This window comes from Saccostrea echinata, unplaced genomic scaffold (assembly GCF_033153115.1).
Source record: "Saccostrea echinata isolate AGI-Se365-2 ecotype Australia unplaced genomic scaffold, CSIRO_AGI_Sech_v1 ptg000062l, whole genome shotgun sequence".
NCBI lineage: Eukaryota > Metazoa > Mollusca > Bivalvia > Ostreida > Ostreidae > Saccostrea > Saccostrea echinata.
Window position 1 is genome coordinate 1,071,630 of NW_026889811.1, and position 14,740 is coordinate 1,086,369.

A 14,740-nucleotide genomic window follows, 5' to 3' on the forward strand; every position below is an offset into this window, starting at 1 on the left:
GATGTTTAAGAAACGTCAGAATCAAGCACACTCATTTCACATGTGTATATTTTGACGAATTGTATAATAGTGCTTTATGCAGTTATAGGCTAAAATATTTCGAAATAATAAAGAACAGCAAAAAAACAGGAGAGTCAGAATTGCACTTAGTAGTTCTGAGAGAAGCAGACGTTCTACTTTGTCACCTTTCGTTATTTGTCGACATTAAACAAACAGTGGCTTGGGGCAATGTGCGTACACGTTTTATGATATCGGAAACCTTCGACCTGTTAGTGTTAATCCACAACTGGTCAAACATGGCTCTTGCAGAAATTGAAAAAACGATAGCAGGTGTATGGATTCTAGACAGGAACGAAAATTTAGATGAATACTTAAAAGAAATAGGTAAGTGTCCTTTCTGTGTTTTGAAATTCTCCCTCATTATCATCTAACCTCCAAAGGCTAGTTGGCCTTGTATCCATTAGGGCGTGTTCAGATGCCTCATCGATCTAAAGCAAAGAACGAGATAACACGGGATTGTAAGATCGCGCTTTCGTTTTTCAGTTTAATCAGAAACTACCAGTATTATACATCTACATTTATTATACATGTTATAGTGAATGGTTTCTATAATAATATTTTGATACCTAAAAGTACAAGAATTATAGCTGTGACAAACAATTATGGAAGAATGAAAGGGATATAGCCCTACGTGGAATTGATTAAGGTGATGAGCTTAAAGTTGAAAAACTACACCAATTTCCACTGGATATAGTTTTACATAATTAATAATTACAAAAAATGTAGTAAGTCACCTTTTTAGCTCACCTGAGCCGAAGGCTCAAGTGAGCTTTTCTGATCGAAATTTGTCTGTTGTCTGTCGTTGTCGTAGTCGTCGTTGTAAACTTTTCACAATTTCATCTTCTTCTCCAGAACCACTGGGCCAATTTCAACCAAACTTGGCACAATGCATCCATGGGTGAAGGGGATTCAAGTTTGTTCAAATGAAGGGCCACGCCCTCTTTCAAGGGGAGATAATAGAGAATTGGTGAAAAAATTAATAGCATCTTTTAAAAATCTTCTTCTCAAGAACCACAGGGCCAGGAAAGATGGTTGTTTGATTTTATGTTGTTTTACGTCCCATTCGAGAATTTTTCACTCATATAGAGACGTCACCACATACCGGTGAAGGGCTTCAAATTTTGACCTTTACTCGGCACTCAGGGCCATTGAGCAGTGAGGGATCTTTATCGTGCCAACGCCTGCCGTGACACGGGGCCTCGGTTTTTAAGGTCTCATCCGAACGACCCGCAACTTTCACTTCAAAGTGCCGAGCGCATGGCGAAGGAACAGTTGCTACCCATTTTTATCGACTTAGGTCAGTCGCGGCCGAGATTCGAACTCACGACCTCCCGATCACGAAGCGAGCGCTCTACCGACTGAGCTACCGTGAACGGTACCAGGATAGATGAAACTCATGTGGAAGCATCCTCAGGTAGTGTAGATTCAAGTTCGTTCAAATCATGATCCCCGGGGGTAGGGCAGGGCCACAATGGAGGATATAAGTTTTACATAGAAATATATAGGAAAAAGCCTTTAAAAATCTTCTTCTCAAGAACAGCAAAGCCATTATGAGTCATATTTATATGGAAGCATCCTCAGGTAGTGTAGATTCAAGTTTGTTCAAATCATGACCCCCGGGGGTAGGGCGGGGCCATAATGGAGGATCAATGTTTTACTTAGAAATATAAAGGAAAAATCTTCTTCTCAAGAACAGCAATGCCATGATGAGTCATATTTATATGGAAGCATCATCAGGTATTGTAGATTAAAGTTTGTTCAAATCATGACCCCCGGGGGTAGGGCGGGGCCATAATGGAGGATCAAAGTTTTACTTAGAAATATAAAGGAAAAATCTTCTTCTCAAGAACAACAAAGCCATGATGAGTCATATTTATATGGAAACATCCTCAGGTAGTGTAAATTCAAATTTGTTGAAATCATGACCCCTGGGGGGTAGGGCGGGGCCACAATGGCAGCGAATTTATTATTTACTTATAAAACCCAAAACGTTACACCATGATAAGTCATTTTGATATGGCAGTGTAAATTCAATTTTGTTCAAATGATGACCCCCGTGGGAAGGGTGGGGCCCAATGGGGGATTGAAAATTTTACATAGGAACATATAGGAAAATATCTTCTTCTCAAGAACTGAAAATCATGTTTAGTCATTTTGATATGGAAGCATCCTCAGGTAGGGTAAATTCAATTTTGTTCAAATGATGACTCCCAGGGCAGTGGCGGATCCAGGAATTTCGTAACTGGGGTGGGGGGCAGTAGTTGCAGTGGGTCTGGGGGCTGCATTGAAGCCCCCAGTGGGTCTAGAGCAAGGCCTTGGTGGGGGTCTGGGAAGGTGACGAATTCTTACAAAGAAGAGATGTTTTTTCCTTGATTTTAGGATAATGGACATATAAGTTCTACATAAAAAAAATTCAAACCGGCGGCGCACCGGCCCTGGATCCGCCTTTGCTGGGGTAGGGTTGGGCCCAATGGGGGATCAAAAGTTTTACGTAAGAACATATAGAAAAAATATTTCTTCTCAAGAACAGAAAAACTATGTTTAGTCATATTGATATCGAAGCATCCTCAGATAGTGTAGATTCAAGTTTGTTCAAATGATGACCCCTGGGATAGGGAGGAGCCACAATGGGGGATCAAATTTTTACAAAGGAGTATATGGGAAAAATTTTTTAAAATCATTTCAAGTACAACAAAGCCATTTGTTAAATTGACATGGAAGGTAGTTTAAAATTCAAGCCCCCCCCCCCCCTCCCCAGTAATCTTTTCAATAATGAACTGATTTGTGCTTTTGCCTAGCCAATGTGCTCAGGTGAGCGATGTGGCCCATGGGCCTCTTTTTTAAATTTCAGATAAAGCTTAAAAAGAAGTTTCTGTTAGCATTAAAAATTATCTTGGAATCACATAAATAGTGGTTCAAATCAAAGGCATAATTTTAATGATGAAAGTTCCGAATGATTGTAACTTAATGTATAAAATGTGGATATCAGGGAAACCATTTACAACTCAACAAAATGTATGAAATGAAGGTGCACGAATATAAAATGTTATTGCTTTTTATTGCCTTTGCACATCTGAAAAAAAATGAATAATTATGGTAAATATTAAACGATATTTTCAGGCCAGTAGGAAGCAATTTCAGTTGGGGGGGGGGGGGGCGCACAGCCATACATTTTCAGTTGAGGGGGCACTCTCATCTACCAAAAATTTCTTGACAAGCAAAAAAAAAAAAGAAAAAAAAGGTCGTCATATGTTTTTATTGAGGGGGCACAAGCATATAGTATCTATGTTTTCTATGGTCATCTATATATCGGCAAAATTAGTGCCCCTCCCGGTTCCTACGGCCATGATTTTAATTACATCTATTTTATAATATTCTTCTATAAGATATATTTCTATTTGTTACCATGTTATGTTGATGAAAGATTTTGCAAAAGCTAAAATTTAACTACCAGGAGTTGTGTGTTCCATACTAATAATATAGAAAGTAAAGTCTGAAAACGGCTTTTATATCTAAAGAATTTTATAAGGTGATCTGATCAGAGATTTTCTCAAATTTTAACAATGTTTATTCAGTGTAAAATTCATGATAGATGTTGAAAGTTCTTATCTGTGTAGTCGGTCATAAATTCGAATTCGTGTTAACATTGTTTAGTGTATAAAAATATTGATATACGAGGGATTATCAAAAAGTTCGTGGACTAGCGCCATAAAATTAAAACCGCTTTGGGTACATCAATGAATTTTAATACATTTAGTTAGCATCATCTTTTCTATCTTTAGAATAAACCATAAATCATAAGTTTTATTTTTTAATAAATTGTTAATGTTTTTGTAAGCAATGGTATGTCCAAGCGGCGCAACCTCAAATAGGACGTTTTTTCTACCTGAGTGTAACTGAGAAAAACTCTTTTGATATGAGCATTTGTCGTCAAAAAGTCCGGTTAATTCAGGCACGTGTTACAACACAATTGTTTCGTAAAATTTGCAATTTTTACCCCATTCTGTAAATTCTATGAAATTTTATCGTAAATTTTATATGGAGTGTCCAAACAATTAAGGGCTTGAAAATGACGTCAAAAAGGGGGAGGGGTTTCTGTTTCCAACATTCTTTAAAGTTTCGCACCTGGAAAAACTGGTATAGATCTAGGGAATGTTTAAACGGACTACAGAAAAATAAAATATATCCAGAGTACTTGTTTTTAAATGTCCAAAAAGATTCAGAGAGATGAAAGATGCACAGTTAAAGTCAAGTTGTAGTCAGGGTGTCAAAATTCAGTCACGTCGAAAAGTGACGTTGATCATGTGTGGTAGAAATTGAACTCCAACAAGCTAAGTATTCTGGTATAATCAAGTGAGGATCTTTCCTTATGTATAGATACATTTACAGTATTATATGCATTGAAAGCAGCTGTTCATGACATTGTAAAGTCACATAAACAAGACGGACTTAAGTCAACTCCAGGTAATCACATCAAGATAAGTGTATAAGGTAGGCGGAGTGGACATTGAGAAACAATGACGTTGTCGGACGTCATGAAACTAAACGCCGACAGCGCCGGGCAGGGTGATCATATAATGCATGTCTTTTTTATTTTAAAATAATTTGGAAAATTATCAACGTATCAAGCTAAAATTTTCAACATTTCTTAAACTATTGTTGTTTTATGTTTTTCATAAATTTTGTAAGCACAGACTACAAAGTATTAATTTTATCGCATCAGTCCACGAACTTTTTGATAACCCCTCGTACATGAATGCAAATATGATAGAATAAAACGCCATTAAATTCAGTGATCCTCTTCCATCTTGATTTTTAATTTATTGAAGAGGTCTATTCATTTTTTGTATTTTTGTGATCTTATAATCCTATTTAATCAAGCAGAAGAGTAGAGGTGGACTGAACCAGTCTTGATCTGAATCACATGAAAGCTATTGTGCTACAGACGAAATGGCCGGGTCGACGAACTCGGAGCGCTTCAAACGAGAGGATATGACACCTCACTGCATCTAAGCTATAATTATTTGTCAAAGTCTGTATTCATACTGGTAAATCCTGTGTGGTTCCCCGGAACTACTGAATTGTCGATTGAACATAACGTGGAGTGAATATCTGTTTATATTCCGAGGACTGTCTCTTGATACGTTGTAGATATGTAGTAAATTCATCTGAGATGAAAACATGAATTTAGAAAAATTAGCTTCAATCCCTACCTTTTTCTATTTATATGTCTTTCTGTAGCAACAATGACTAAAACACTAGATTTGATTCGCATTTTTATCAATTTTTAGATATTCCGAATAGGACAAGTGTACACATGTATATGGTACTTTGTTTCAACTCTATATCCAAATTATGAATGGTGGGAGCTGCAATTATATTATTTGAGTACATAAGCACACATGATAAACCATCAGTTGAAATAATCAGGAAGAAAGAAAAGTGGAAAAGCTCTAGAAACTACCACGAAGGCAAAGTCAATGTGAAATAATGTTAAAAATATTGTAAACATTCCACCCTTTCTCTTTAAGAGAAATGATATAGGGTCGATGTTTGTCTCTTTAAGAGAAATGATATGGGATCGGTGTTTGCGTTAATATGACAAAGTATCCATATGCTTCTGCATGAAGGTCTTCCAAAAATTTTAAAGCATTGATTTAATCATTTTGTTTAACAAAGAAATACATGTATGTATGCTGTAGACATACATGTATTATATAACGTTGAAGACAGGTCGTCTGGACATCGCAGAGTGCTGATCTAAATCAATATCAGCCGTGACCGAGGGCGAGACTAATTCTGGTTTCATTCACGCCCATCATTTCTGGAGTAATTTGATCTGACTATAAATACATGTTCTTTCTAAATACACTGTAAAACCCTTCTGTAAAACTTAGTTTATCTATTTAATTTTGTTTTTGGGCACGTTAGGTAGCATGGCGAAAAAGATTTAGCGCGGCAATAAAAGAACTACGCACGCTAACTCTCGATTCCCGCCTACATTTTACACCCATTTAATTCAATACTAATGGTAATTTGGCCGTAAAATCTTTGTTGAATGTAAAGAACAGTTCAAAGGTAATTGACTGATAATTTTAATACCAGTGTGAAATAGTTAATTACCCCTAATTTTAGCTCTTTAAATAAGGGGGGTAGACGATATTTTCCATTGAAATCGGGCTTTAAAGCATCACCAAATTTTAAAATATTCTTAAATATGAATAAATGTTCCTTATATAAATCTTTTCTTATGTTTTACGCATATAAAATTAAACTATATTATTAATAAAATACAATGTTTTAGTTGTAAACCCCTTTGAAATTGGAGAAAAAAATAAGCATTTTTGTAGTTTTTCGTTTGTAAACATGTGCCCCCCCCCCCCCCCGTGAAACACAAAAAGCTTTGGTATGAATTCGTAAAATGATAGTCGATATTACCTGTAAAAAGGAATTTTTGCTTCACGGGGGGTAAAGGGGGGGGGGAGGTGTTTTAAAAATATTTTTTCGTTTTCCGTTGATTTCTGTAGTGAAAAAACAAAAGTTTTACCAAAATTATAGAGTTATCTCTCTTTGTTTTCCCAAAGAAGTAATGTTTTATGAAAATTCATATAAATATCTATATAGATATGAAAAATCATTCAAATGTGTTAACTTTTGAAAATTGACTTGGAGGTAGGCGGGAGAACAATACTATCGTCCGCAGTTCTTGACAATTTGAGTGATTTTGAAATTCAGCTAAGACACGTGTAATTCAGATGCACATGCTATATCCTTATTTTTATTTTTCTACCTTCTCCGCTCCTGTCACTCCTGTGTATCAATTGCTATTTGTGCTAACAATTTTGTAGTTTAGCTAGTAACCCTTGTATAAAATCACATTTCATTTTACACAAAAAATGATAAACAGTAATTCTTTTGGGGGGTGGGATGGGGTGGGTGGGTTGCTATCAAAGATTTTCGGGTAATTTTACCCCCTTCCCAATTTTCAACCCCCATGCTAGGAGCCTGCTTAGATCTAGAAGGCAAAGTGAGGAGCTGGAGTCGGGATGGGTCGGTGTCATTTCATAGGTATACATGTAGCTTCCTTGTCCTTCATTTAAACGTAAATCCCCAACAGGCCATCACCCTAGAAAGATTTGTTCTATACGTTTGGTTGAAAATGGCCAAGTTTATGAGTCTATATAGTAAGCGAGTCAAAAAATGAAAAAAAAAGTTAATGAATCAAATGAAAACCCGACATACTATACAATAAAACGGTCGAGTCCCTACAAAAAATAACGTCTGAAGACCTTTTTTCGGCTTGTTATTTCTGTAAGTAGTCCCTCTCTCTCCCCCAACTGATATTGCTTCCGACGAACCCGGGACAAGAAAGGAAAATTGCTCAAACTCAAGATTTCTATTTCTTGATTTTGTATGGTGGTGGTGGTGGTGAGGCGGAAAAGGGGTTGTTAGGTTCCAGCTTATGATCGTGTTGAAACAAAAGAGTTGGCCGGGGGGGGGGGGGGGGCTTTCATTGATCGTTTATAAACTAAACAGTAAAAGATTAGGTTTGGAAAAGGGGTGCTATTTCCGTGCCTGTATAGTAAGCGACACTGTTGGACACTGTTACACTCACCGTAATTTTTCTCAAGATAATCTCAAACATCTTTATTAGGTGTGAACTTTGTGCTCCGGAAGTTAGCGGCTGCCGCCAATAGCACCATGACGATAACGGTGGAGGACGAACAAGTTCGGATCCACACCAAGGGACCAAAAGACTCCGACCATAAATTCTCTCTGGATACTGAGGTGGAGTCTAGCGATCCTCAGGACAACCCTATGAAGGTAACAAGATCACGTGACAGAAAGGGGAAGGACACAAGATATATATACTGTCTATGGCGGAGCTAAGGGTCAGAGGAATGGGAGGGGGGGGGCACTGACTTTGGTAATAGTCATTGTCCAGAAAGGATAGGGAAAACTATTGAAGATTCACAATGGAGGTCCGGAAGATACTGTAAATGATAGTTGTAAGGATGGGGCTAAGTAACATAGAAATCAGATTTATATACCATAAAGGGGGGGGGGGTTAAAGTAGACGTCGGTATATGGTGGGAGATTTGAGATTTATATAGTTCTGTACAATAAGTTTAAAGGCATTGTAATTAGAGGGTATAAAAGAATTATTTCTCATACACATTTGTAAATACATTTTTGCAAATTTAAACGTAAATTTCCTGATTAACTGCATAGGCGCTCCCCATGTAAATGACGAAAGAAAGGTATATATATATATATATATATATATATATATATATATATAAAAAGCACTAAAAACCAACAACACTGTATATCCGAAGTGTCGGATCTACTAAGTAGATACAAGGTCACGGATGGAAATTTATATAAAGCACTAAAAATGACCAACGACACGAACAATAATAATTGTCAAATTTTCGGGACAACCTGTCCCTTCCTCAGGACAAAGAAAAAAGTTAAGAAGTCATAAAAACAAAGGAAATAGAGAAGCAAAAACAACTAGCACTACTACTAAACTACTAAACTGGTAGTTTAGTAGTAGTGCTAGTTGTTTTTGCTTCTCTATTTCCTTTGTTTTTATGACTTCTTAACTTTTTTCTTTGTCCTGAGGAAGGGACAGGTTGTCCCGAAAATTTGACAATTATTATTGTTCGTGTCGTTGGTCATTTTTAGTGCTTTATATATATATATATATATATATATATATATATATATATATATATATATATATATATATATATATATATATATATATATATAGGTACACTATGAAATCAACTGTTGATTTTATAGCATAGAGGGGTATAGACCTATCTATATATACTTATCTTTCGGCATTTACAGAATTACATGGGGGGGGGGGGGGCTATGCATTTTCCGCTTTATTTTCTGTATGACACTTACACTGGTATTTCCTCTTGAAAGGCAGTAGTCAAATGGACAGACGGTAAATTAGTCACACATTCCATGCCTACAGTGGGGTCAAAGGCCAAAGAGACGAAAGTTATCCGAGAGGTGGTGAACGGCGAGTTAATAATGGTAATAATTAACTTTCCTATTACTAACTAACACTCTAACACGTTACAGGCTACAGTCACTTGGAAAGACGGGAAACTAATTACGGAGGCCAAACCGACCGAGGGGTCAAAGGGCAAGGCGACCCGAGTGGAAAGAGAGTTGGTGAATGGGGAACTTATAATGGTAGATATCAAGCTCCAGGTTATTTTAATCCACGCCAGCATTCATAGCGCAACCTTCACATGTGTGCATGAGAAAGAAGCGCACGTGCTTTAAACACGCATGCCTGCTTATTTGCTTTTCAGAAGGGGAAGCAGACATTAATAAATCAGACCTCTGGGTCACATAATTTCTTAGTTCTTTGCTGTGTCATGCATGTTTTTCTTTTGTTTGTGTGTGTGTATATGTTTGGTTTTTGGCTCGCGGAAGGAGGGGGTGGAAAGGGAGGATTAGCTAATGTAAGACGCTGTAGCCTATAACAGGCCCATAACGGCGTAAGAAACAATGTCAGCTGGGGAGAGGGGGCACAACCAAAGATTTTCCTTTTGGGTTGGCACTACTAAGAAAAATTCATTGACAAGCAAAAAAAAAAAAAAAAAAAAAAAAAAAAAAAAAAAAAAGGAGGGGGTGGTCATCAGACGTAATTATTGAGGGGCACTTCAGTAAAATGCCCATGTTTTCTACAGTATACCATATATCAGCAAAATTATTGGGAGAGGGCACTCTCCTCCCTCCCCCACCCGGTTCTTAAGGCAAGAAAACGCATGTTGTTTCCAGAGAAAACTAACAATAAACGACTTAATCAATATTCACAAATGAGAAACATTCCTATATTTAATTCAGAATTAGAACATTAGTGAATGAGGTGTCATTTTACATTATACCAGAAAAATGTGTATTTTCAGTTATATACAATGTAGCTAGAACTAATTGCCTGTAATTGTCTCTTCTCGACTTCCGCTTTATAAGAGCTTTATAAGATTCCTATACATGTACATCAGCTAAACTGCAACTGTAAATTTAATACTAATTATGCTTTCCTAATCCTTTTAGAATTTTTCTTTGGTTTAATGACTTAATTTTCTTTATTGTAGACAGTTTATGTCAACAATGTCGTGTGCCGGAGAATCTTTAAGAAGAAATGAGGTCCACCATTTCCTCTCGCTCAGACCAGATTTGTTCAGTATTAGCATACTTCACCGTCACATTAACCATTATAATAACATGATTACATCGTATCTGGACCATGTACATATATTCAAGCTGATATGCAGCCGTTATGTATATATTTGTTCGTTTGTTTTTGGCTTTTTTGTTGGGTTTTGTTGTGGTTTTGGAGACCAAACAGATGAGCCCATTCTTTCTATAAAGTACCATAAAAATTAGTGAGATTTATAATTGTATATGAGGACCAACCAATTGTTATATGCTTGTCAACAGATCTAATAAACAAGTGTTATAAAGTCTGTGTTAGGGTTTTATTGTGTGAAAAGTCCCAGTTTTATAGCAATACATGTTCACCAGTGCTGTATTCGGCAAAGCTCGAAGGATTCCGTCGCCTTCATTATAGATGAGGTACGAATCGTCCGAGGTGTACCGAGTGTAATTTTACACAATCTTTCACCAGAGGGCGTATTACGCTCCGCTCCAACAAGTAAGCGGAGCGTAATACGCCCTCTGGTGAGAGATTGAGTCTTAGATCTGTAACATGAAGCACACCTGATACAACCTCTTCAGTCACCATTACAAGAGGCCCAAGGGCCTTACTGGTCACCTGAGTATAATACAACACTGTAAGGAACCATAGAAGTAAAAATAAACTGAGAGATGATGCCATAAATACTCAAAAGTAAGAGGAATAGGATGAACATGGATCAACAAAATAAGAAATCTTAGAGTAGATCATTTTACTTGCCTGTGCTTGCCCCAATTTGTCACTATCACAGTACGATATATCATAAAAATTCTTGTATAACTCTCTTATTCAACTGACCTTTCAATTACATTATTAACAGTGTTTAATTATCATAGGCAAATAGAAAAAGGGGAATAACATCTCTCTGTAGAATAATGAAGCCCTGCCCAGCACCGCAACACTTGACCAAGTGGTCCTGAATTTCAATTACCCTTGATTATTACAACTTTGTAATATGTTTGCTCCTAGATCTCCAGAGCAGATTTTCAAAGAAATAATGTATTTTCAGTATATAGATTCAACACAGCCCCACCCTAACACTAGAACACAATGGTAAGGGGCCATGAAAATCAAAAGAAGATGGGTGTATTTAGCGTGTGATCTGCAGGAATCATCTGTACGAAACATTCATAGTTTAATGTCCACGATTTGGTCGGCTGACCACAGGTGGACAGACTTTCCAAAGTTAGGTACACAGGAAAATGTTACGTTTGGTTTCAAATATCTTGTCAAATTGTTATATTTAAGTCTGCCCATCTTAAAAATTACTATAACATAGTAATGCTTCCCATAAATAATAAAAACCATTATGATAAGGGTATAGTTAAAGACAAGTACATTTGTATATATTATTGGAACAATTGCTTTTGCGCTCGGTGCAACAGAACCATAATAAATACATTTTAAAATAAAACAGTGCATAAAATTACACTGATAAAAGATTTGATTATTTGCATTAAAAAAAATATTAACGCTCTGTGTGAGGATAGAACTAAAAAAATATTTCTTTCTCATTGCACTGGACGGGTAACGCATACTACTGACCTATACTACAGAAACATTATGGATTTAAAAACGACATTGAAGCACCGCATTCACACATTGGATTTTTTTTTCTCGAAAAAAAGTTCATTATTTTTTTAATGGTCTCCGGGTCTTTTCTCCATTTTTTACAGATGTTTGTTTGTTTCTTTGAATTAAAATGCACACAAATAACGTTTAAAAATCATGGAAAGATGACCAGAGATAACAATTGTTTTTTGAAAAACATGTTTAAAATTGTGAAATTTTGTATAAAATGACTCATCTAGCCAATTTTCAAGTTATGTTTAGCAAATCAAAACACAATATCAGGAAAATATTTCCCTTTCATATTTCTCAGGAACCGGATACATCAAAAGAATGCTAAAATTTCATGTGACAGATCAATGACATTTTCACTTTTCAAGTGTGCCCAAATTCCTGCCAAATGCCTATCTAAAATGCCCTCGTTCTTTTGTAAGAGAAACACTTGCTCATCATAAATATGAACTTAGTTAAATTTTTCAAAGAATTAATGCATCTTCACTATATATTCAATATAGTCACACCCAAACACAATGACCCATGACCCTGAGGCCATTAATTTCACAGTTTTGGAAGAGGCACCCTTGCTCATCATAACATTGCATTTAGTTCCTTTGCTTAATACCCTGGAGCAGAGAAAAAGATTTTTTTTTTTAAAAAAATATGTATTTTCACTATATAATCAATACAGCCCCATCCTACAACCAGAGCATAACCCTGGGGCCAAGAAATGCACAATTTTGGAAGAGGCATCCTTGCTCAACCTAACCATACACTAAGTACATGTTTGTTTGCTAAATACCTAGGGGCAGAGCAGAGGTTTTTCAAAGAAACAATGCATTCTCAGATTATATTCAACAGAGCCCCACCCTAACACCAAAACCCCTATGAATTTCACAATTTTGGAAGAAACACCAATATTTTCAAAGAGTCAATCAATATATAATCCATAGAAACCTGCCCTAATTCCAGAACACCTGACGCATGGGGCATGAAATTCACAGTTTTGGTGAGCAAGGGTGTCCCCCTCCAATAATTACAAAGTAGCCCCCCCCCCCCAAAAAAATAAATAAAACTGAAAATGTTTGGTTGTTACCCCCTCCCCCCTTTTTTTTTTAATTTAAATTGTTTCCTATGGGACTGGAGCTAAGACAAAAACAGAACAAAAATAAAATGTCTCTGGTATTTCACTTTGGGGGAAATCAGAGAATTAGTTAGTACACTGATACAAGACTGAAAATATATAGTGCTATACAAATGGTTGTAATGTGAGAAAATTTGCCTTCACTCCGGTACTTGAAACAAACTTGTGTCCTTGTCCATCCAAGACCATAAAAAACTTTGTACATACAAAATTTGTGTTGAAAAATTTATTTTCTAAAATATTTTTGACAATAATTTACATTATATTAAACAATACTGAATAGAAAAATATTATGACTTTCAACTACAAAAATTATCTGTGATAACACATGATAAAAATTCTTGCACAACCTTACAGATAAAAGTCCTTGATATGCTTATACATGTATACTGGAATGTAACCTATTAGCTACCTACAAAATTGATGAGGGATTTCTAATGAAAAAAAAAGTGTGTTCTACCATGACATACCACAACCCTGATGTGATGAGTGGGTACAAAATTAAGAAAACTCACGGAAAAGAACACTTATATTAAATCTATTACACTTGTGTATACAGCTTACTTTCATACATGCATAAAATGTCCAATGGATCCACTAATCATTACATGCAAGAATCTGTGCTTTAAAAAATACATTCATTTCTTTCTTACAAACTCATTCAAGGCAATGAACCATGATAGAAATTAAACATGTACATAGCACTGATATTATTATATATACAAATGATAAAAGACAATACATGATTATCACAGTATGTTTACAAGGTTACCATGACGATGACACCTAGCAACACACATAATGACCTCTTATACATGACCCCGAGCGACCTCCAAATTAGTGTCAGTAGAGACAGTTGACTGATTAACACAAAAATACAGATATCTCAGCCATTCATAATGGACTGTACAACACAATATAAAAACTGTATAAAATGTTATACATGTATGTAAAGGTTTGATCTCTATGTAGGAATCTCATGCTTTGATGTATAAATGGTTACAATATCAAATGAGTATTTTATAATCTAAACATAAACAGTGCATATTGTTCAAATTTTAAATCAAATTATAATTTATTGTGTTTAATCAAAATATAAATGTTGATTTCTGAATCAATTCCTGATTTTGTAATAATCTTTGTTGATATGCCTGGCCGATACAGAGTATTAAATAAGTTGCGATTTTTCCATACTAATATAACAAATTGATGTATATCAATATAAAAGGATAAAGTTCATTCAAAATTCTTATTACTTGATTATGACTGCATCAATATGCCAATTAAAAGTACATATAATTCTGGTAATTTCATTACTATCAATCATGTTTACAGTAACTGTCAATCATTTCCTTTTTAATCATTTTACAGCTTTATCACATATACAGGTATTTTATCATTCCTGAATCATATTAATAAAATTTCATATAGCCTTATCAAGTTTAGCCTTATCAGTCAGAATCTTCCTCATAATTATTGTACATGTCCGCTAATTTTGAGAATTTTGGTCCCCACTCATTTAGGAAGTCGTAATCCTGGTCTCCACCCGAGGATGACGTATTTAGAGAACTCAGTGAACCGGCATCACTGCCCTCCCCTTCATACTCGAAATCGTGCAGCGTGTCATGTGGAGGGGCATCAGGGTCATTGTTTGTGTCGTCAAGGCGATCTGTGATAAAGTCCCCAACAGTCCCTCCTGGGGGTCCAGCTGTATAAACAATGCACGGATTATAAACATA

General features: G+C 35.9%; 2 protein-coding genes across 2 annotated transcripts in view; one reads left to right on the forward strand and one right to left on the reverse strand.

The window, feature by feature from the left end:
* Window positions 1–132: 132 nt before the first annotated feature.
* Window positions 133–10,559, forward strand: LOC133175477 (fatty acid-binding protein, heart-like). Its single transcript, XM_061310576.1, has 4 exons — window positions 133–384; window positions 7,715–7,884; window positions 9,166–9,279; window positions 10,191–10,559. Exons 1-4 carry the CDS (start codon window positions 246–248, stop codon window positions 10,239–10,241), a joined length of 474 nt encoding a protein of 157 aa, XP_061166560.1. The 5' UTR covers window positions 133–245; the 3' UTR covers window positions 10,242–10,559.
* A 2,653-nt stretch (window positions 10,560–13,212) lies between these two features.
* LOC133175476 (neural-cadherin-like) overlaps window positions 13,213–14,740 on the reverse strand; it is a 29,289-nt gene continuing 27,761 nt past the window's right edge. The window contains exon 37 of the mRNA XM_061310575.1: window positions 13,213–14,709. Coding sequence (XP_061166559.1) covers window positions 14,453–14,709 — 257 coding nt within the window. The 3' untranslated portion in view covers window positions 13,213–14,452. The remainder of the gene's footprint in view (window positions 14,710–14,740) is intronic.

What these genes read in the sequence shown, in the direction of transcription:
- LOC133175477 (XM_061310576.1), top strand. Translation starts at nt 246, where the DNA reads ATGATATCGGAAACCTTCGACCTGTTAGTGTTAATCCACAACTGGTCA. An exon ending in CTCAGGACAACCCTATGAAG is followed by an intron (nt 7,885 to 9,165) that starts GTAACAAGATCA and finishes AACACGTTACAG; the next exon opens with GCTACAGTCACTTGGAAAGA. An exon ending in TGAATGGGGAACTTATAATG is followed by an intron (nt 9,280 to 10,190) that starts GTAGATATCAAG and finishes TCTTTATTGTAG; the next exon opens with ACAGTTTATGTCAACAATGT.